General features: G+C 40.6%; 1 protein-coding gene across 2 annotated transcripts in view; it reads right to left on the bottom strand.

Moving 5' to 3' along the window:
* The window catches only part of METTL25 (methyltransferase like 25), a 222,507-nt gene that overhangs the window by 98,530 nt on the left and 99,076 nt on the right, over nt 1–24,901 (bottom strand). For both annotated transcript variants that reach the window (XM_075344775.1, XM_075344774.1), the window contains exons 4-5: nt 18,675–18,781; nt 1,084–1,701 (exon numbers count right to left, since the gene is read on the bottom strand). In XM_075344775.1, the coding sequence (XP_075200890.1) occupies nt 1,084–1,701; nt 18,675–18,781 (725 nt within the window). The remainder of the gene's footprint in view (nt 1–1,083; nt 1,702–18,674; nt 18,782–24,901) is intronic.

The raw sequence follows: 24,901 nt of genomic DNA, 5'->3' as shown, positions 1-24,901 counted from the left end.
CAACAAACAAGGTAACAGTCTACAATTTGCTACGTACCAGAAAAAAAAAAAAAATCTCCTTCTTTCCCATCATTGAAAGATGGACGCTGGCTAATGGAGGTAATGAGGATTTTCATTTTACTTAAAATTAACATCTGTGCGTGTAACTGTCAATATAGAAAATGACAATTTCATAAACCACAACCATAACCTCACTACTCAGATAATCCCTCCCTAATCCCTATATTTCCCCCCAGTAAAATAATAACAATTATACTCACCTTCATTGCCAGCACCATTCAGACGTTGGCACTGCCTCTCCCAGGGATTGCGTGACGCTCCTATGTCACACAGTCCCTGAAACTAATCAGCGACTGCTTCACTATCCCCTTCTTCAGAACAATCACATACATCTAGTGGAAGTGAGAGCTGATGGTCTCACTTTCTGTACATGTCTGATTTGTCCGAAGGAGGGGAGAGTGAAATGGTCACTGATTGGCTCCATGGAACGCGATCTCCGGGAGAGCCAGCGTTGATCGCTGGAATGGTGTTGGCAACGAAGGTGAGTATAAGTGTTCTTATTTTACTGGGGAAAAATATAGGGATTGAAAAGGGGTTGTCCGAGTAGTAAACAACCCTTTTGAGATATAAATGAGAATCAGAATTAACCACAAATATTTGTATTCTGCTTTTCTACCATGCATGGTTTACAAATGGTAATCCAATGCAATAGGCATGTGGATCCAGTGGATAGGCAATAAATGTTTTAGAATGGAATATTACTTTATATGGTTTATATGCAAAGTGCATAAAAAAAAAAAAAAAAGGTAAAAATTATTTGCATTTTAGCATTTTTAAATGTGAAAAAAATATTTGTATAGCGCAAACCCCCAAATTACAAATCATTACATTTAGCAATAACACAAAAGATGGGAAAGAAATTCTAGCAGCACTAACAGCATATCTAATGGCACTCAAGGAAACGGAGAACAAAGAAGAAATGTAAACCTTCTGTGCTACGAAATCAATTAGAACGTATTCTCTGGATATCATAGAGAAATGACAGCTGTTTATACATAAGAGGTAAGATGAAAGAAAGATAACCTCTAGATCAGTAATTATGTCGTGAAGCTCAGTGTCAGCGGTGACATAGGAAGTGAGAGGTGAATAAACATGGGACTCCGGTAATTTTTTGGCCTTGATGTTCTCCATCTTCTTTTGCTCTTTTTCTTGTTCGCTGAGAACTTTGCTAATACTTTGTGACACTGAGGGCACTTCAACAGCTCCAGCTGGCAAGATGTCCAAAAACGAGACTGCTGAGTCCAAAGAATCGTCAGGCTCTGTATCTCCGGTTGCCTGGTTGCTTTCCTTATTACTTGCCCACTTGGAGGAGTCTGAAGTCAGGCTAATATCATTATCAATATGTGACTCTGAATCAGACAGTCTTATATCACTCCCGCTTAGTCTTGCAATGTCTTGATTAGCATTAACATCTTGACAAGAGCTCTTTGGCAATAAACCTTTCTTCTGGTTAGATTTCTGAGCCTTTGAAGTGGTTCTGGCATCAGTTTTATAGACTTGCCAATATTTTTTCAATTTCCGGTTTCTCTCGTTGGCTCCATCTGTATTGGTATGAGACGAGTCGATCCCATAAACTTTTAGGTCATAACGCATGGATAAATATGAGCTTAAATAACCTTTCCCAGCTCCTAAATCTATGACCTGGGAAAACAAAAAGAAAAATGGAAAACTAAATGAACAGCAGTTCTGTAATATTAGCTGGATTTGGAACAATGCATGTGGGATATGATTATTAAAAAAATGACATTAATTTCCGATGAAATAATAGGAAAATCTATAGATAACACTTACTTTCTGTTCACACCATGCTTGTGGTATAAGTCTAGGGTGCATGCCAAGAAATGATCATGGCAGGCATATCGACCATATCCTTAAACTTTGGCAAACATCAGAGCAGTGTCCATCAGATTACCGTATATTTTGGAAAAAATCTTGCTAAAAAGTGTGTGCGTCTTTAAGTCCAGAGGCAGCTTCTTATAGTCAATGAGAACATTGACAGAAGTTCTTTGAGAGAAGTGCTCTCTCCTCCTGCCCTACAATGAATGGTATGGTGCAGGGCAGGACAAGAAGCAAATAAGACCTGCACGGATGCTGCACATCCCAACTAACTGGAGGACCTTTCGGTCATGTGATCAGTCACATACCTGGAAGGAACTTTAAAGGGATTACCAGGCCTTCAGCTTAAAGGGTTATGCCCATCTCCAATATGTAGTAGGTGGAATAATAATAATATTTATAAATACCTCCAATTAGAAATATAGTATAGTTCTCCTGATATAGCCATGTCTCTTATGTCATGTGCAGGGCTTTGCAGCTTAGGTATCCATGGTTACGTCCACTCATTTAGTCACAGTTAGTTGCTTGTGGTCGTAACCATGGATACCTAAGCTGCAATGCCCTGCACATGAGGTATGAGACATGGCTATATCAGGAGAACTATACTACATTTCTAATTGGAGGTATTCGGTAATATTATTATTATTATTATTACACCTACTACATATTGGGATAGGATCTTGGAGATGGGAATACCCCTTTAAGTCTGCAGTCACTCTATGTGAATACAGACTTATGAATCCTCAGATTGCGTACTGCGAGCTGTGTGGATTCTCCAGTGCCATCACCGGGCGCGAGAATGCAAGTGTGTGATTTGCATACATGTGGTCATGTGCCGACTAGATGGGTGTGACATTTGCATTGAATCCGGCCAGATACAATCTAGATGGAACAAAGCCAAGAAGTATGCAACTAACAAGCCTACCTCGCTCGATGCCAGCACTGGAAAATCCGCACAGCACGCAGTGTGCGCGATGTGAGGATTAATGTGTCTGCAGTCACATAGGTTACAAGTCTGCAGTTACTCTAACCCCTTTAAAATGTGGTAACATATCCTACATGTGTGTTTTTTTATGTGTAGCGCAGCATGCTGGAGCTTAGCTATGTGTGCAGCAGAGCTGAGTGTGCGTGTACTGAACATACAGCAGTGTACGAATTTGCATGTGGTGCAGAGAGCATACATAATGTGTATTCACTTAAAACTATATGTGTCTAATGGGGCATACAAACACTCTGCTACCTCCTTATTCTACCCTAGTTAGTGGTCCCTCCACTTTACACTGCTATGGAAGTTTTAATTATTAGTAAATACGTTTTCACCATTTGCTGCTATCTAAACATAAGATGCATCCTATAGTACAAAAATACTCATGGTAATTTCTTTCCATTTATTGAAAGGCAAGTTGAAAGCACTAAAAGCAAATAAGGCAGGTTTTTCTTCTTATGATGGGAAGCATTCAATAACACATGCACCTGTATGGCATACATCAGGGATGAATGTACCACTCAGACTTCCCTGATATACCTGCTCTCTGGCATATGCTGTGCGTCAATCGTGTGGTAGCCAAAGGAAAACAATCAAAGAAGAACCATGAAATGAAAAACGTTAAGAAACTTGATAATAACTAATGTCAATATAAACGTTCTGGAAATGGATTTCTTTTTCCCTTGCAACCGATCCTATTGGCAATTGCATCTTATTACTGCAAGTGGAACATCAGAAGTGGATGTACCCAGCTACTGCTCCCACTTACCGTATACATGTATGCACAACTCAGGCAAGGTGCAATTGTTTCAATGGGTGGAGAGTGGAAGCCACTGGCAAACTCATCAGGGTACTTTCACACTTGCGTTAATTTCCTTCCGTCACAATCCGCCCTTTTGGGAAACAGCGGAATCCGTTAACGGATTCCGTTGTTTCCCATAGACTTGTATGGATGACGGATTGTGCCAAAAGTACCTGCGTTGCTTCCGCCGGCCGAGGCTGCGTTGCATCCGCCAGGTGGAAGGAACGCAGCATGTAACGTTTTTTGAGCGGCGGAATCCTCTATTTTTCACTGCGCATGCTCATCTTTTTTTTTTTATTTTAATCACAGAAACTTTATTTTGTCTCTCGGTGGCCGAACGTTCAGCTGATCAGCCAGCATGTGAGAGCTCTCAGCTGAGCGCCCGGCCGCCGGCATGTGAGAGCGCTCAGCTTAGCGCCCGGCCGCCGGCATGTGAGAGCGCTCAGCTTAGCGCCCGGCCGCCGGCATGTGAGAGCGCTCAGCTTAGCGCCCGGCCGCCAGCATGTGAGAGCGATCAGCTGAGCGCCCGGCCGCCAGCATGTGAGAGCGATAAGCTGAGCGCTCGGCCGCCGGGTGATCAGCTGATCATTCACAATAGTCTGCCGCCGGTAAAACTGTAAAAAAAAAAAAAAAAAAGCTTTCCGTTGTTTTGTACAATCCGTTGCATCCGTTGTGCCATTATATGCAACGCATCCGTTGCGTCCGTCATACAACGCAATGCAATGGATGCCGTTCAACGCAAGTGTGAAACTAGCCTCAGGCAAAGGCTTATCTCTTATGAGGATAACAGGGTCTGGTGTGGAAATTCAATAAACCTGTTCCTTTGTCCTACAGAGAACATGTCCAATGAAGGGCATCTGAGCTAGGAAGCAACCCAAACGGACCGTTAGCAACCTTCCATACTTGTTGAAATATGCTGACAAATAAGTCGCTTGGAGTCCAATGGACCCCATGTGACTAATTTATGGTTAATAATGTACAGTATATCATAAAAATCAGTACATGCCTCACATTTTTGTAAATATTTTATATCTTTTCATGGAACAACACTGAAGATATGACACTTTGATACAATGTAAAATAGTCAGTGTCCAGTAGTCAGGTTTGTATTATAGTGTAAATATGGTGTGCCCTCTAAATAACAACACACAGCCATTAAAGTTTAAACCGCTAGCAACAAAAGTGAGTGCACCTCTAAGTGAAAATGGCCAAACTGTGTCAAATTAGCCATTTACCCTTATGTGACTATTACAGTAAGGCCCTGTGTGCACGGTGCAGTTTTTGATGTATTTTTGGTGCAGTTTATCGTGTAGTTTGCTGCCCAAATCTGTATGCCTTATCCTTATCACAACAAAATATTTGAGAAATCAGAAATGCTGTGCACATGCTGCTTCTCTTTTCTTTCCAGTTTTTGGTGCACAAAAAAAAGCAACATGTCAATTGTTGTTCTGCTTTTTCCTGCGATTTTTAGCTCTTCCAGTCATTGAATTCACTAAAACAAACCACCTTTTTTTCAACCACAAAGTGCGTTTTTTGGTGCAGAAAAGTCTTACAAGATTAAAGGTGTGAATGGGGAGCAGTTGTTAAATTTGGGGTTATCGCTCACGCACTCTCTTATATTGGTCACTTAAAGTTCAACATGACACCTCATGGCAAAGAATACTCTGAGGATCTGAAAAAAATAAAAGAAATATTGCTCTAGATAAAGATAGCCTAGGTTATAAGAAGATTGCGAACAGCCTGAACCTGAGCTGCAGCACAGTGGCCAAGACTATAAAGAAGATTAAGAAGACAGGTTCCACTCAGGATAGACCTCGCCATGGTCAACAAAAGAAGCTCAGTGCACAAGCTCAGCACCATATCCACAGGTTGTCTATTCAAAATAGATGTATGAGTGCTGCCAGCATTGCTGCAAAGGTTAAAAGGGCAGGGGATCAGCCCTTATGCCACACACTGCATCAAATTGGTCTTCATGGCTGTCAGCCCAAAAGGAAGAATCTTCTAAAGATGATGCACAAGAAAGCCATCAGTTTGCTGAAGACAAGCCGAGTAAGGACATGGATTACTAGAATAATGCCATGTCTCCAGATGAGACATAATACAATTATTTGTTTCAGATTCTGTCCAACTGTGTATGGCGGCAACCAGGTAAGGAGTACAAAGACAAGTGTGACTTGCCTACAATCAAGCATGGTGGTGAGAGTGTTATTGTTTGGGGCTGCATGAGTGCTGCCGGCTGCAGGGTGTTACAGTTCATTGAGACAACCATTAATGCCAACATGTACTGTGACATACTGAAGCAAAGCATGATCCCTTCCATTCAGAAAACTGGGCCGCAGGGCAGTATTTCAAAATGATAACGACCCCAAACATACCAAGATGACCACTGCCTTGCTAAAGAAAAAGGTGTTGGACTGGCCAAGCATGTCTCCGGATCTCAACCCTCAAAACGCAAGGTGGAGGAGAGCAAGGTCTCTAACATCCACCAGCTCCATGATGTCGTCAAGGAGTATGGAAGAGGATCCAGTGGCTCCTGTAAAGCGCTAGTGAACTCCATGCCTAAGAGAGTTAAGGCAGTGCTAGAAAATAATGGTGACTACACAAAATATTTACACTTTGGGCACAATATGGCCATTTTCATTTTTGGGGTGTACTCTCTTTTGATGCCAGTGATTTAGACATTAATAGCGTGTTAATTATCGTCACAATTTTGGTACACCTTATCGGGGTGGGATGGATTAATGCTTTTTTGATCAAAAATAGAGTTTACAAAGTACCCTATGTTTAGTCATATGCACTATTGCTTTTCTCTTATTTACAGCAGAGTATATGTCCATATTATTTTTCTGCTGTTCTGGCACCTCAGAGGTTCAGCCAGTATAACATGGCACCAGAAATCCAGCCCAGTATAATCTGCACTACAATATGGTGCTCCTTGCCTTCTTCACTTTGTACTGTGCCTCAAAAATAGTTTTTGACCACATATGGGGTATTGGCGTACACAAAAGAAATTGCACATAAAAAAAAATTATGCTCCATTTTCTCCAGTTACCTTTGTGAAAATAAAAAATTGTGTGTGTGTGTGTGTGTGTGTGTGTGTGTGTGTGTGTGTGTGTGTGTGTGTGTGTGTGTGTGTGTGTGTGGAGGGGGTATATTGGGGGAAGGGGGCTAAAGCAAAACATGTTTTGGGGAAAACTGCTGTTTTTTTATTTTCCAGATTCCAGTTTATAAAATTCTGTGAAGCACTTGCGAGTTCAAGGTGCTCACCACACCTCAAGATATATTCGTTGATAGGTGTAGTTCCTGAAATGGGGTGACTTATTTAGGCCCATCAGGGGATTCCCAAACATGACATGATGTCCACTATTATATATTCCAGCCGATTATGCACTCCAAAAGTCTAATGGAGCTCATAATTGTACACCGACACCACATAGGAATTGTCAGAGTGCTCACGAGAAATTGCACACAAAATGGTATGGTCCATTTTCTCCTTCTTACCCTTACGAAAATAAATAATTTGAGACTAAAGGAAGATTTTTGTGGGAAAAATTAAAATTTCCCATTTTCATTTTTTCTTTACGCATGGCTTTAATTTCTGTGAAGCATCTAAAGGGTTAATAAACTTCTTGAATGATGCTTTGAGTACTTTGGAGGTGTGCAGTTTTATAAAATGTCACTTTTTGGTATTTTCTGTTACATCTCTAAGAAAAATGGTTTTGTAAATGTTGGAAAAATGAGAAATTGCTAATAAACTTTTAACATATATATATATATATATATATATATATAGTTGTATATATTTACATATTTGTGTGTGTGTATGTATGTATATATATATATATATAGTTGTATATATTTACATATTTGTGTGTGTGTATGTATGTATATATATATATATATATATATATATATAATTGTATATATTTACATATTTGTGTGTGTGTATGTATGTATATGTATATATTATATATATATATATATATATATATACATACATATACATACAGTTAAGGAAAAGGAGAAGCGGCAAGCTTTTAAAGTGCAAAAATATAACAGATATTTATTATGACAAGTGACAATTCATTGCAAACATAAAAACATGTTGCTCAGTTAAATTTTAGTAAATTTTCAACATAAAAGTGTGGGTCAATTATTATTCAACCCCTAGGTTTAATATTTTGTGGAATAACCCTTGTTTGCAATTACAGCTAATAATCGTCTTTTATAAGACCTGATCAGGCCGGCACAGGTCTCTGGAGTTATCTTGGCCCACTCCTCCATGCAGATCTTCTCCAAGTTATCTAGGTTCTTTGGGTGTCTCATGTGGACTTTAATCTTGAGCTCCTTCCACAAGTTTTCAATTGGGTTAAGGTCAGGAGACTGACTAGGCCACTGCAACACCTTGATTTTTTCCCTCTTGAACCAGGCCTTGGTTTTCTTGGCTGTGTGCTTTGGGTCGTTGTCTTGTTGGAAGATGAAATGATGACCCATCTTAAGATCCTTGATGGAGGAGCGGAGGTTCTTGGCCAAAATCTCCAGGTAGGCCGTGCTATCCATCTTCCCATGGATGCGGACCAGATGGCCAGGCCCCTTGGCTGAGAAACAGCCCCACAGCATGATGCTGCCACCACCATGCTTGACTGTAGGGATGGTATTCTTGGGGTCGTATGCAGTGCCATCCAGTCTTCAAACGTCACGTGTGTGGTTGGCACCAAAGATCTCGATCTTGGTCTCATCAGACCAGAGAACCTTGAACCAGTCTGTCTCAGAGTCCTCCAAGTGATCATGAGCAAACTGTAGACGAGCCTTGACATGACGCTTTGAAAGTAAAGGTACCTTACGGACTCGTCTGAAACAGAGACCATTGCGGTGGAGTACGTTACTTATGGTATTGACTGCAACCAATGTCCCCACTGCCATGAGATCTTCCCGGAGCTCCTTCCTTGTTGTCCTTGGGTTAGCCTTGACTCTTCGGACAAGCCTGGCCTCGGCACGGGTGGAAACTTTCAAAGGCTGTCCAGGCCGTGGAAGGCTAACAGTAGTTCCATAAGCCTTCCACTTCCGGATGATGCTCCCAACAGTGGAGACAGGTAGGCCCAACTCCTTGGAAAGGGTTTTGTACCCCTTGCCAGCCTTGTGACCCTCCACGATCTTGTCTCTGATGGCCTTGGAATGCTCCTTTTGTCTTTCCCATGTTGACCAAGTATGAGTGCTGTTCACAAGTTTGGGGAGGGTCTTAATTAGTCAGAAAAGGCTGGAAAAAGAGATAATTAATCCAAACATGTGAAGCTCATTGTTCTTTGTGCCTGAAATACTTCTTAATACTTTAGGGGAACCAAACAGAATTCTTGTGGTTTGAGGGGTTGAATAATAAATGACCCTCTGAATAAACTTTTCACAATTTAAGAAAAAAAAAAAAGAAAAAAGAAATAACATTCTTTTTTTGCTGCAGTGCATTTCACACTTCCAGGCTGATCTACAGTCCAAATGTCACAATGCCAAGTTAATTCCGAATGTGTAAACCTGCTAAATCTGCAGGGGGTTGAATACTACTTGTAGGCACTGTATAATTATATATATATATATATATATATATATATATATATATATATATATATATATATATATACATATATACACACATATATTAATACATACACATACACACACACACACACACACACACACACAAATATGTAAATATATGCAACTCTGGCAAAAATTAGGGGACCACTGCAAAATTGTCAGTTTTTCTGATTTTCTCTGTATAGGTATATTTTTGAGTAAAATGTAAATTGTTCTTTTATTCTATAAACTACTGACAACATGTCTCCGAATTTCCAAGGAATAAATGTTGCATTTTCTGAAAATGGGAAATGGTCAAAATAGAATGCATTGCTTTCAGATCTCAAATAATGCCAAGAAAACAAGTTCATAATCATTTAGAAACAACAATCCTAATGGTTTCGCTCAGGCAGAGTTCAGAAATCAATATTTTGTGGAATAACCATGATTTTTAATCACAGCTTGGCACATTGTCTTTCTTGAAAGACCAGTCCTCAGAGTTGGGGAAGATTGCCTGAGCAGAAGGAAGCAACTGTTTTTCCAGGATAACTTTGTATGCGGCTTAATTCATACATCCTTTGCAAAGTTTAATCTGCCCAATTTCTAGAGTAGCGCAATCTTCTCTCATGAGTCTAATTTTCAGCTTTGCCCAACACCTGGTCATCTAATGGTTAGACAGAAACCTGGAGAGGCGTAAAAGCCACAGTGTCTTGCACTCACTGTGAAATTTAGTGCAGAATCAGTGATGATCTGGGGATGCTTCAGTAAGGCTGCAATTGGGCAGATTAAACTTTGCATAGGATGTATGAATCAAGCTGCATACAAAGTTATCCTGGAAAAACAGTTGCTTCTTTTTGCTCAGGCAATGTTCCCCATCTCTGAGAACTGTTTTCTTTTTCCAACAGGACAATGCACCATGCCACAGGTCAATCAAAGTGTGGAAGAAGGACCACCATATCAAAACCCTGTCATGGCCAGCCCAATCTCCAGACCTGAACCCCATTGAAAACCTCTGGAATGTAATCAAGAGGAAGATGGATAGTCACAAGCCATCAAATGAAGAACTGCTTAAATTTTTGCATCAGGAGTAGCATAAGGTCAGCCAAAGCAGTGTGAAAGATTGGTGGAAAGCATGCCAAGACACATGAAAGCTGTGATTAACAATCAAGGTTATTCCACAAAATATTGATTTATAAACTCTTCCTGAGTTAAAACATTAGTACTGTTTCTAAATGATTATGAACTTGTCTTCTTGGCAGTATTTGAGGTCTCAAAGCAATGCATTTTTTTGTTATTTTGACCATTTCTCATTTTCAGAAAATAAATACAAAATTTATTGCTTGGAAATTTGGACACATATTGTCAGTAGTTTATAGAATAAAAGAACAATTTACATTTCACTCAAAAATATACATATAAAGAGAAAATCAGAACAACTGACAATTTTGCAGTGGTTTCTTAATTTTTACCAGAGCAGTGTGTATGTATATATATATATATATATATATATATATATATATATATATATTTATTTATTATTTTTCTATAGCATCCCCACACCAAAAATTGAAATGGTGATCACCACACAAGTGATGGGAGGGAATATAAGTAATTAAGTATGCTTTTTTCACCAATGACAGCTCCACGGAGAGAATTACCGAGAAAGAGTTTAAGGAGGGATCACTCACACCATGCAGAACGCTTCTCCAAAAGTTAAGATTGGAGAAGAATAAATTCAATCTATAATGTCTATAAAAAGTAGAGGGAGAGGACCATGTCACTACCTTATGAACACGTCCGACCTGACAGCCCAGGAAGCTGCCACAGCTCTTCTGGAATGAGCCCTTAACCCTTCTGGAAATATCACTTCCAGGACCACGATAAGACAGGCACGCTCGTCATAAGGGCGCAGTTCTAAGGCAGTCCCACCAGGAGACATGGCAGCTGGCCGACCATAAGGCCGACTGGACAGGCCTGGGTTAGAGCTTTTCATTCTGTCACGTACCGCCATCTTCCACAAAGGTTCCCCCATTAAGGACAGAAAACCAACTGATGCGTTGGAGAGGTATGGCATTTTAACCTGTAGATTTCCTGTCCTTGAAGGGTGGATCCATCTCTTTCCGTAGTGCTGTTTTGGATGAATGAAAAAACAAAAACTATGTTTCAAAAATGATGCTGATGTAAAGCAGATATGTTGTAAATGTTACTTATTAATGATTTTGTACAATATATAACTGCCTGGTTTAGAAGAATAAAAATTAAGTTTGAAAACTGAAATTTTTCTTATTTTTGTGAAATTTTTGATAATTTGATATATAAATGCAAATCATATTGTATATAAATGCAATATTGAATAAATGATGATGCAATGATGCAAATATAAATGCATATTGAATAAAGTTTACCACTAACATGAAGTACAATGTGTCACGTAAAAACAGTCACATAATTACTGTAATATTTTGAACAGCTCCAGAGTTATTACCACATGAAGTGACACTGATGAGAATTGTAAAATTTGTCCTTGTCAGTAATGTGAAAAAAGGCTTTGGGTTGAAGGGGTGTTATACTGCTTATTTTTCCAAGCCACATCAATATAATGTTGAGAAACAAGGCTTCTCTCAAATACCTTGTGTTGCAAATAGTGCCTGTGAACGGCGCTATTGAGGTCCGCTCATCTCTTTCTGTTGCCAATAGTGCCTGTGAGCATCGTTTTTTGCGGTCCGCTCATCCCCTTTATCATGAACCCCCAAGCTCCGTGACTTCTGATGTCTGGTGATGTCACATCAACTTCCAGTTGACCTGACATCACTGCAAGATCATCGCTTGAGCGATGTCGTAGCGTGTAAAGCGGCCTTATAGCTGCTGAACAGGCAATTCTGCATACGGTCATTAGATCATGCTTTTTTTCACTTATAACTTGTCGTGTCCATGTTTTATACATATATATATATAAGAAAACTATGCGGTTTTAATTATTTAATGATTTTCCTCTTATGTCTACATTGACTAACACTACAGCACATGTAATTTAATGAATGTAAGTAGAAATATTGCTACCTCACAAAACTATTCCAAAATAAAAAAAAAAAAAAACGAACAATTCCAAGCCTGCCATTAGAGATCAAAGCTTTTCTGGTGTAGTAGAGAGCACTGAAAAATTCATTACTGCTCAATAACTTATGACCACAAGACGAAAAATGGTGCCCAAAGGACATGTGAACTGGTGTAAAACATGTGTCAAGTTTTCAGAGCTTCATATTTTTAATTAAATCTATTTTTACACTGGTTTATGGACTAATTTGGCAACACATTCTTAACAGTCCTTTTTCTAGATTTACACCTAAGCTAAACTTGAAAGAAAAAAAATATATATATATATATATATAGCGAAAACAAACACAGATCTTAATAACCAAGGGCGTTTATGCAAGCTAGAAGCCTTTATTTCCCTCCAATATAAAAAGTTTATTTGCTGGAGAAAAGTAATATGAGTATTAAATAGGCAAATCAATAGAAGTCAACATTATGCGCCTGAAGGTTGTAGATTTACTGCACCGTTACTAGAGAAAAAAAACTCATAGAATTTTTTTTTTCAAAAAACAAGATCAAAGAACTATTTATAATCTCTGAAATTTTAAAGGTTTATATAGCTCACAATATTCTGTAAAAAGGCACTGCACAACAATATAAGGGGAACATCTGAATCCTTTTATCTAAATTTATTATAGAAACACCAATATTTTTAAACCGTGACTATTTGATTAAAGCAGGAATGGCGGAGAATTCTAAGGGCTATATCACAGTGCCGTGAATTACGAGATTAATTTTTCCCTTGATTCCAGCTGCTTGTATGCCCTGGAGACAACTTCTTTAATTTCCTATACTGCGTAGAAAACTGTGACATCACTAAATCAGGTGCTTAAATCTAAATGTATTTTATGGTTTAGTGAAACCTACTGAAAGCTGAAACCGTTCTAGGATCCTAGTGCAAAGCATAAATTGTGGTTCAGAAATTTCTGGTGCTTCCCCCTCTAATTCTTCAGTGCACTGTAGGACTCCCATCCACCCGGATGTACACAGAACTGCTTTCATCCATGCAAAAAATAGAAATCATGGAAGTTGATGTCACCAGCTATCACAAGATTACTGGTGGCTCTGGCAGTAAGAGCTCCACCAATTTTAGAGTGATGAAATATTTTCTAGCAATAGGACAGCACTACAGATTACATTCCAATATTTTATTTTAACTCCTTTACAACGTCCATACAAAAACGGAGGCAGTAAAGGATAATTCTTCCATATCGCCATTATAAAAGAAAAGAGTGAATAGCGCCCCCCAGCATCGGAAAATCCCTGAAATTTCAGCTACCAGGGGAAGCTGAGACCCTGGAGATCACGATTCTGGCCATTTTTTCCGGTCCCTGGTCACGTGATCATCATTCTACACCGTATAGAGGTGGTCACTTTACAGTAAATGGCAGCCTCGGTAAATAATGATTCATCTTGCACATGGCATGATCTATCATGTCAGATGGGAGATATGTCCTCACCCGGTCCCAAGTCCCCCCTCCCCCAGTTTTTCCCCCTCCTGATCATCTAAAAATCCAAAATGGCAACCGAACAAGAGGCGCACCCGCTGCATTCATCCTCCTCCTCCTCTGATTTCTGGCGCATGTGACATTTCAGATGAGACAGAAGAGTCCTCCACAGGTAACCCCAGGTCTCCCCCCAATCCTCCCTCAATCCCCTCAGTAGCTATTGCAGCGCTGATCCCCCGCAATCCCTCCTCCTACTCTTCTTCTAAAAAATGGCAGCCGCATGCGCAGAGAGGGGCTCTTAGACGACTCCCTGCAAGCAGTAAGACTAAAGTTACTGCAGTTCACAGTGCCGTCAGTTGAACCCGGGGAGTGTGGCTGAACTATTGTCAATGGGGTCACTGCACCAACACTCCTCACATTGAGTGCCTGCACTTACAGAAAATGGGAGATGCAGTCACTGAGCATGCCCCCATATCCTGGAACACAGAGTCGACGTGGGACCTCCAAAATGGATTACGGCGGACTGGATTTTTTTTTCTTTTCAATAAATTGGTGAAAGAGGGAATGTGTTAGGGAGCGTTTTTTCAAATAATTTTTTTTTGTTGTCTTTATTTTTTTTTTTATTACGGACTGGATGAGTAATGTTGGGTATCTGATAGACACTTCGACATTACTAACCCCTGGGCTTGAGCCCATTTGCCACCGCACCAGGGCAACAGGATGAGACTGGGTGAAGCACCAGGATTGGCACATCTAATAGAGGCACCACTTCTGGGGCGGCTGCGGCCTGCTGTTTTTAGGCTGGGAAAGGCCAAATAACAATGGCCCTTCCCACCCTGAGAATACCAGACCTCAGCTGTCAGCTTCACCTTGGCTGGTAATTCAATTTGGGGGGACCCCACGTGTTTTTTTTTGTTTGTTTTTTTATTATTTATTTATAAATAATTTAAAAAAAAACAGTGTGGTGCCCTCCGTTGTTCCGTTGTGGATTACCAGCCAAGGTACAGTTGGAATAAATCTGTGAATTTTCACTTTTTATATTATGCATGCCAATTTCAGATCGTGCTGGCTCCCCTCTCTCTCTGTTTGGTCGTAGTTATGCTACAAATTCTGGTGGCCGGTCACCACCATGCCATGCACGCCTGATTTTGGTTTGCTATGTATTCCTCCTGTTGGTGGCTGTTCAGATTCAGTTGCCTCACCCTTTTCCACAGGCAATGCTAATTAAGCACCATCTTGGATCTGGTCCGCCTTTATCAATGGTTGCTGTTTGGCACTGGGAGGATCAGTTCTGATATAGTCCTGGTATGGTGCAGAGCTTGCTCCACATGCTGGGACCTGGGCTGGTCTCTATCCACAAGTGCCTTTTTTGCAACATAGAAGCGGTTATATACAGGTTACAGGTATGTGTGCTCTATTATGGTTCTGCTTTTAACTTTATCTAGGAGGCCGCATGGCACATGAAATACAGAATGTAGAGTAGGACCCCCCTATTGAGATTTGCCGTGACGTTGGCAGGGGTGGCTCAAAAAATTGATCAATTATTTGCTAAAAATCTCATTTTTTTTATTGTAGTACAGTTGGAATAAATCTGTGAATTTTCACTTTTTATATTATGCATGCCAATTTCAGATCGTGCTGGCTCCCCTCTCTCTCTGTTTTTAGGCTGGGAAAGGCCAAATAACAATGGCCCTTCCCACCCTGAGAATACCAGACCTCAGCTGTCAGCTTCACCTTGGCTGGTAATTCAATTTGGGGGGACCCCACGTGTTTTTGTTTGTTTGTTTTTTTATTATTTATTTATAAATAATTTAAAAAAAAAGTGTGGTGCCCTCTGTTGTGGATTACCAGCCAAGGTGAAGCCGTCAGCTCCGGTCTGAAGCTGTCTGCTTTACCCTAGCTGGCTATCAAAAATGGGAGGGATGCCACGTTGTTTTTTTTAAAATATTTACTGTTTGGCTAAATACAAGGTTAAACACACTTTAGTGCCACATGAAATGCACTCAAGGGTGCCAGCTTCGAGTACGTAGGGGGGTGGGTAATTATATTTGTGTTTTACCTCTGTCTGTCCATCTATCCATCCATCCTAGCTTTTTAGGCTGTCTGCGCATGATCAGGGTTTGCAGTGTTTTGGACACAGTGTTTTTTCTGCGTCCAAAACGCTGCAGTGTGCAGTACAAGCACAATGGAAGAATTTTTAAATATCTCATGCCCACTGTGCTTGTTTTTCGGTAGCATAAACGGACCTGCGACGTGACTTCCTGAGCCACAGCATGTCAATTTATGCTGTGGAGACAAGAATGTTCTCCACGAGGAAAATAGAGCTAAAGTCTGCAGTGGCCCGAACTCGGATCGTGGGTACGGCACCTACGGTCTCCTGTGGACAACACTACAACACTCGCATCTCCACAAGAGGAATGACACTACGTCCTAGTCGCAGTGTCGCCAGATCGTGGGTACATAGCCTAAAAGTGAGAAATTTGGCCCTAAAGCAACATTTTTGTAAAGTACCTGTGGATTCAAAATGCTCACTATATCCCTGAATAATATCCTTGAGGGGTCTAGTTTGGGGTCACTTGTGGGGGATTTCTGCTGTATAGGTGCCCTGCAAATATGACATGTAACCTGCAATTTACAGTGCCTTGCAAAAGTATTCGGCTTCCTTGAATTTATCAACCTTTTCCCAAATTTCAGGTTTCAAACATAAAGATAAAAATTTTAATTTTATGGTGAAGAATCAACAACAAGTGGGACACAATTGTGAAGTTGAACGAAATTTATTGCTTATTTTAAACTTTTTTAAAAAATAAATAACAGAAAAGTGGGGCGTGCAATATTATTCGTCCCCTTTAAGTTAAACTTTGTAGTGCCACCTTTTGCTGAGATTACAGCTGCAAGTCGCTTGGGGTATGTCATCAAGAGACTGAAATTCTTGCCCATTCTTCTTTTGCAAATAGCTCGAGCTGAGTGAGGTTGGATGGAGAGCGTTTGTGTACAGCAGTTTTCAGCTCTTTCCACAGATTCTCGATTGGATTCAGGTCTGGACTTTGACTTGGCCATTCTAACACCTGGATACATTTATTTGTGAACCATTCCATTGTAGATTTTCCTTTATGTTTGGGGTCATTGTCTTGTTGAAAGACAAATCTCGTTCCCAGTCTCAGGTCTTTTGCAGACTCCAGGTTTTCTTCAAGAATGGTCTTGTATTTGGCTCCATCCATCTTCCCATCAATCTTATCCATGTTCCCTGTCCCTGCTGAAGAAAAGCAGACCCAAACCATGATGCTGCCACCACCAGGTTTTACAGTGGGGATGGTGTGTTCAGGGTGATGAGCGGTGTTGCTTTTACGCCAAACATATCGTTTGGCATTGTGCCCAAATAGTTCGATTTTGGTTTCATTTGACCAGAGCACCTTCTTCCACGTTTGGTGTGTCTCCTAGGTGGCTTATGGCAAACTTTAAACAACACTTTTTATGGATCTCTTTGAGAAATGGCTTTCTCCTTGCCACTCTTCCATAAAGGCCAGATTTGTGCAGTGTATGACTGATTGTTGTCCTATGGACAGACTCTCACACCTCAGCTGTAGATCTCTGCAGTTCATCTAGAGTGATCATAGGCTTCTTGGCTGCATCCCTGATCAGTCTTCTTGTTTGAGATGAAATTTTTGAGGGATGGCCGGGTCTTGGTAGATTTGCAGTGGTATGATACTGCTTCCATTTCAATATGATCACTTGCACAGTGCTCCTTGGGATGTTTAAAGTTTTGAAAATCTTTTTGTAACCAAATCTGGCTTTAAACTTCTCCAAAATAGTATCACGGACCTGCCTGTTTTGTTCCTTGGTCTTCATGATGTTGTCTGTACTTTAAACAGAACACTGAGACTATCACAGAGCAGGTGCATTTATACGGAGACTTGGTTACACACAGGTGGCTTATATTTATCATCATCAGTCATTTAGGACAACATTGGATCATTCAGAGATTCTCAATAAACTTCTGGAGTGAGTTTGCTGCACTGAAAGTAAAGGGGACGAATAATATTGCACGCCCCACTTTTCAGTTATTTATTTTTTAAAAAGTTTAAAATAAGCAATACATTTTGTTCAACTTCACAATTCTGTCCCACTTGTTGATTCTTCACCATAACATTCACATTTGTGTCTTTATGTTTGAAGCCTGAAATGTGTGAAAAGGTTGAAAAATTCAAGGGGGCTGAATACTTTCGTAACTTTTCCAGTTTCACATTGTGCTCCTTCCCTTTCATGCCCTCCCATTTCCCCAAACAGAGGGTTTTGGCCACAAGTGGGGTATCACTGCGCTCATAAGAAATTGGATAAACTGTGGGGTCCACTTTTTGGTGTTGCCTCTTGAAAAAGTGAGAAATTTGGTGCTAAAGCAACATTTATGTGAAAAAAATGAACATTTTCAATATGATGACTTAAGGTTATCAAATTCTGTGATGTACCTGTGGGTTCAAATGCTCGCTATACCCCTGGATAAAATCCTTGAGGGGTCTAGTTTCCAGAATGGGATCACTTGTGGGGGAGATTTACTGTTTAGGCACCTCAAGGGATCTCCAAAGGCGACATGGCGTTCGTTAATGATTTCAGCCAATTATGCTGTATCTCATCTTCTAAGACTTCTTGTAACAGAGTTGGGGCCACAGGATTGAAAAATGGCTGACATAGTACCGACATTTAAGAAAGGTAAGAATGTGGATTCATGCAATTACCATATGGTAAGTATGATATCAGTAGTGTGCAAAGTTTTGAAGGCATTATTAGAAATGACATGCAAAAATATATTACAGACATTAATGTAACTGGCAACCAGCGAAACATCCAGGAAAGATTAATGCAATGTCGAAATGTAAAAATGTACCTGTTTTACACCATACACTTTTGCAAGGGATTCTACAAGCTGTGACATGATAACAACTTCATGGGATTTTTTATCATTCATAAATTGGTCAGTTTTTATTTTTTTACCTGGACATAAAAGAAACAACATAAAAATATATACTTTTTCTGCATAAATACTTGCAAAAATTCAATGCTTTTTAATTAAATAAAAAACTAAGTGCAAATTTGAATATTTTGTTACAATTAAGACATGTAGTTCCATATAGGGAATTAATTATGTAGTTATGTGCAAGCAGATTATAATCAGTTATATATAGTTAGTTGTATCATCATGTAGTTATAAATAGTTAGGTTCAGAAATATTTGGACAATAACACAAGTTTTGGCATTTTAGCTGTTTACCAAAACATATTCAAGATATATAATATATATAATTAATATTGGCCTAAAGTGTAGACTCTGTGCTTTAACTTGAGGTATTCACAACCTGAAGTGAAATAGAGTAAAGGCCACTTTACACACAGCGACGTCGCTAGCGATAGCACCCGCCCCCGTCGTTTGTATGTCACGGGCAAATTCATGCCCATGGCGAACAATATTGCAGGTTCACATCACACGGACTTACCTTCCTAACGACGTCGCTGTGGCCGGCGAACAACCTTTTTTTTAAGGGGGTGGTTCGTGCGGCGTCACAGCGACGTCACATGGCAGGCGTCCAATAGAAGCGGAGGGGCGGAGAGCAGCCGCATGAACGTCACTCCCACCTCGCTGCCGGAGGATGCAGGTATGGTGTTGTTCGTTGTTCCTGGGCTGTCACACATAGCGATGTGTGCTGCCTCAGGAACGACGAACAACCTGCGTCCAGCACCAGCAACGATATTTGGGAAATGAACGACGTGTCAACAATCAACGATTTTGTGAATATTTGGGATCGTTAGCGGTCGCTCGTAAGTGTCACACAAAACGACATCGCTAACTAGGCCGGATGTCAGTCACAAATTCCGTGACCCCAGCGATATCTTGTTAGTGATGTTGTTGCGTCTAACAGGGTTTTTAGTCTTTAGGAATTAAAAATCTTTATCTCAAACTCTCCAATGGGCGGCATGGGCTATTCCCTTATTAATCTATCATTAATTAAGCAGATAAAAGTTGATGATGTCACTCCTTGGTGCTGCAGAGATGAGTGAAGTTTGGTGTGCTAAATGCTCCAGTGGAGATGAAAACTCCAAAGATTTATTGCAATTAGGGGAAGGGGAGTAAAATTTGAGGTGCACAGTATAGGATGAGAAGGGGGGAATATATCCAGACATGGTAAGGGGAGTGGGGGGGGGGGGGTGTACGTGGACAGAGTATGGGGAGAGAGGGGGGGGAATGTACATGGACACAGTAAGGTGAGTGAGTGGGGTGTATGTGGACATAGTATTGGGAGAAGGGGGGAATGTATACAGATACAGTATGGGAAGTGAGTGAGGGGTGTGTATACAGACACAATATGGGGAGCAACTTGACCCAAATAGAGGATTTCCTGGAAGCCCACCCTAAACCCTGGAATATTAATTTGGTGTGGGACACTCTTAAAGCCTACCTTCGAGGGTGTTTGTATTCAACCATAACATATCTTAAAAGAGTGACTAAAACTGAGGATGATATAGTAGAAGGGAGACTTAGGGACTCAGAGGCAGTATATATATCGGCCCCAACCGATGGAAATAGGGCGGCCTGGATGCAATCATATAGGTTATATATGCAGCACTCTGAGACCAAGCCCAAACGCAAATTGTTCTTTACCCGACAATCATATTTTGAGCTTGGAAATCAATCTAGTAAATTATTGGCATATATGGGTACGCAACACAACACTTCAAATAGAATATTGGGTATACGGAGGATGGATGGCTTAATAGCTACATCCCCTGAAGATATTTTAGAGTGCTTTTGTGAATACTATAAAACCCTGTACACTTCTAGAAATCCTCATGAAGTTCAAAGTTGCGTGATATATTTGTCGTATTTGGAGTTTCCCACTTTGAGTAGATCACAACGGGAGTCCCTGGAGGCAGACATCACACTGGATAAAGTGATTACTGCCATCTCGGATATGGCTAGGAGGAAATCTCCAGGTCCAGATGGCCTTCCCATAGAATTCTATAGTAAATATTGTGACGTATTGGCCCCGATACTTTTAGAGGTCTTCTCACATTTTTCAGCCGGCGACTCTACCTGCCTCCTTATTCGCAGCACATATAGTCGTGCTGAGGAAGGAGGGTAAAGACCCACTAGACTGCGGTTCATACCGTCCTATATCCCTAGTTAACGTGGATTACAATATCTTTACCAAAATACTGGCGTCCAGGCTTAATTCAGTCATATTGAGTATAGTTCACCCAGATCAAACCAGATTTATGCCTGGGAAAAACACCTCTATAAATATAAGACGGGTCCAGTCCATAGTGCAATATAGCACACTGGTCCAGGAGAATAAGTGGACCTTGGCCTCGCTGGACGTGGCCAAGACATTTGACTCGGTAAAATGGCCATTTTTATTTGCCTGCCTCCAGAGATTCGCCTTTGGGCCTAAATTCAGTAATTGGATTCATATGTTGTATAGGTCCCCGACAGCCAGGATACTAGTCAATGGTGCTATGTCTACACCCTTCTTATTGAATCGGGGCACAAGACAGGGATGCAAACTGTCTCCAGCATTGTTTGCACTAGTTATTGAAGCTTTGGCAATTAGAATCCGCTCTCATCCACAGATCACTGGAATCACTATAGCCGACCGCACAGATCAAATAGGATTGTATGCGGATGACATGGTTGTCTTCTTAGATCGAGTGCAAGAGACTATACCGGTGGTTATAGACACTATAGATACATTTGCGGAGTTTTCGGGACTACGCATCAACTGGGATAAGTCGGCTTTGATGCCATTAATGCATGGGTCTGGAATTTCAATGGAGGGTAGGTCACCTTTGCAAGTGGTAACTAGCTTTAAATACCTGGGAATACACATACAGAAAGACCATACACTAGACCTGCAGACGAGTATAACACCACTTCAGGAGTACATTAAACTTAAATATAACTTGTGGCGCAAGCTACCCCTGTCAGTGGTTGGCAGAATAAATTTAATCAAAATGATATTACTTCCAAAGCTTAGCTATACACTACAACATAGTGCAGTATCAGTACCCAAATCCTTCTTCTCAAGGTTGAACTCGCTTACCACCTCTTTAATATGGAGGAAATCCAGACCCAAACTTCGGTTATCCATTTTACAGAGATCCAAAAGACTGGGAGGGATTGCTTTACCGGAGTTCTTCCTCTACTACCTCGCGGGACAGCTTAGGGCACTAGAGACTTGGATGCCTGGATGTCAGCTGCCAAACTCAGAGTCATTTGGCATACGCGGCTGGGACAGATTGTTTAGTCGGTTTTCTGGAATCAGATGGACTGAGAACACCACAACAATTAACCCTCCTCAGGTTGGCAAAATTAGTCTGGCGACAAGCCAAGAGGGTGGTACACTTCGAAGGGGTGGTGGCAGAACTCCCATTATGGGGGAATAGCCACTTCCATACTCTGAGAGATTACCACTTGGCGCAATTCTGGGCCACTCACAGAGTCAATGCATTAGGTGATCTTTTTGTCCAGGGAACCACAACCTTCAAGTCCTTTGAACAAGTCCAGATTGAATATAATGTTCCAAGATCACAGTTTTTTAGATACCTGCAGATTCGCACAGCGATTCAATCCCACATACAGAAAATTGGAGTGAGGAAATTGATATCATCACTTCCTATGACAGGTATTCTCAAATCACAAGGACCTCGAGCCCTCATCTCAGCTATATATACTTACCTGTTGTCGGTGGGGGTGGAGTCAGACCCCTTGCCAGCCCAGGATAGATGGAAATCTCTAATTCCCTCTCTACAGGTAGAGGAATAGGAAGAGATATTGGAATCTCCGACTGCGGTATCCCCGTCGGTTAATAATAAGTTGATTCAATGCTACATTGTCCACCAGGCATACCTTACTCCAACTCGATTATTTAGTATGGGCCGTTCTCGTACATCAGAGTGCCAGAGGTGTCATCTCTCAGGGGCAAATTTCATACATATGATTTGGAGCTGTCCCAATATATCTTCGTACTAGCGGGGAGTGACATCTCTGCTGACATCGATTGTGTCGATTCCTGTTTTGTCTGACCCTTTGATATGCCTGTTTGGGGTGGTGAAGGAAGAGTCCTGGGATCACTACATGACAATATTCCTCAGAGAGGCATTGTTTCTGGCTAGGAAATTAATAGCTCTGAGGTGGATGGGAGATTCGAATCCAACTGTGCGGTCCTGGGTTAAACTAGTCAATGCAACCATAGTCTATGAGCGGGTGGTATATTATAATAGGGGGTGCCCGGGAAAATTTAACAAAATCTGGGGTTTGTGGAATTCTTCTCCAGACACACTTGCGGAGGTTTGAGGGAGATTATGCGGATAATGGTGGTTCCCGTTAGATGTTGGGATATGAAACACTGTCCAACGGTATATTGAGGTATAATAATGCCATGTGGCTGTTGTTGTTCTTGCTTTCTTCCTTCCTTTTTCTCGTCCTCTTTCTATCTTGTTTTCAAAATATGGTCATGCTGATAGTTAGAGCTGTTCTTATGCTCAATATAAAATTAGATATATATGCAAATGATAAGAAGTATGGATAATAACATTGTTCTATCTTAAGTGCTAAAGATATTATGGACTTTATATGACTGTTCATTGTTATATTCAAATATTACTATGTACTGAGCTATTTTAATATGGCAAATGTCAGTTGTACCATGTTTGAAATTGTTAATAAAATGAAGTTAAAAAAAAAAAAAATATGGGGAGCAACTTGGGCGGAGAAACTGGACGACATTGTATTTGTAGCAAGGGGGTGAAATTTGAGAACAGTATGGAGAGCAAGAGGTGGGCTGGGTGTACACACAGTATGGAAAGCATGGGAGCAATGTGTGCAGACACATTACGAGGAGTGAGTGGGGGATCAGGAGAATTATAACACCACTGCTATTTTTAGTGTGAAGTTCTGCACAAGACTGCAGAAGATGGAAGTCTGCAGAGACAAGCTGCTAATGTGAAAAGTCATCATGGCATCTGGACAAGATGAAGAAAAGTAAGAGAATGACTCAGATCAGAAAAACTTAATTTTCATTAGTATTGTGGCTCCTATATGGTCCGCAGTCTGATGATGACAGATATTTACCAGTATCTCCTTATCATTGTTAAGGATGTACTGGAAGTTGTAGGTTCATGCAATACAAATGTACATGGGTCTGACCTGACCTTTTAATTGATGTACCATGTATTGATGGTGGTTCTGGTGATGTAAGGCTGTCCTGTAGAGGGTTTCTGTACTGATGGACATTATATGGATGTATTTCTGTTCTGTTGGGGAATTGATGAATTTCTTTAAAACTAGTGGTTCTGGTGAGCTGTTTCTGTACTGATGGGGATTCTAGTGATATATTTTGATACTGTTGGTGGCTCTGGTGATGCATTTCTGTACTGATGAGGGTTGTGATGCTGTGTTTCTGTACTGCTAGTGGTTCTGGTGATGTATTCTAGTGCTCTTATTAATTCTGATTCTGTACAAATGTAAAAATCTGCAACTTATAAGATTACGTCATTCATGGCCATGATAATAAAGTGTTGTGCCGTCTGACAAGCTAAAGATTATATGTTTTTATTTATGTTAGTAGAATTAAATGGGTGGTCCAAGTTTGTGCACTGCATGCCGTCAAGATTCTCTGGTGTTGGGGGTGAGAGTGGGAGGTAATGAAACCACATGTACAGTGCCTACAAGTAGTATTCAACCCCCTGCAGATTTAGCAGGTTTACACATTCGGAATTAACTTGGCATTGTGACATTTGGACTGTAGATCAGCCTGGAAGTGTGAAATGCACTGCAGCAAAAAAGAATGTTATTTCTTTTTTTTTTTCTTTCTTTTTTAAATTGTGAAAAGTGTATTCAGAGGGTCATTTATTATTCAACCCCTCAAACCACCAGAATTTTGTTTGGTTCCCCTAAAGTATTAAGAAGTATTTCAGGCACAAAGAGCAATGAGCTTCACATGTTTGGATTAATTATCTCTTTTTCCAGCCTTTTCTGACTAATTAAGACCCTCCCCAAACTTGTGAACAGCACTCATACTTGGTCAACATGGGAAAGACAAAAGGAGAATTCCTAGGCTAT

Source organism: Anomaloglossus baeobatrachus, chromosome 4 (assembly GCF_048569485.1).
Source record: "Anomaloglossus baeobatrachus isolate aAnoBae1 chromosome 4, aAnoBae1.hap1, whole genome shotgun sequence".
NCBI lineage: Eukaryota > Metazoa > Chordata > Amphibia > Anura > Aromobatidae > Anomaloglossus > Anomaloglossus baeobatrachus.
The sequence above is the reverse complement of the archived record's forward strand: the minus strand, read 5'-3'. Positions and strand labels throughout refer to the sequence as shown.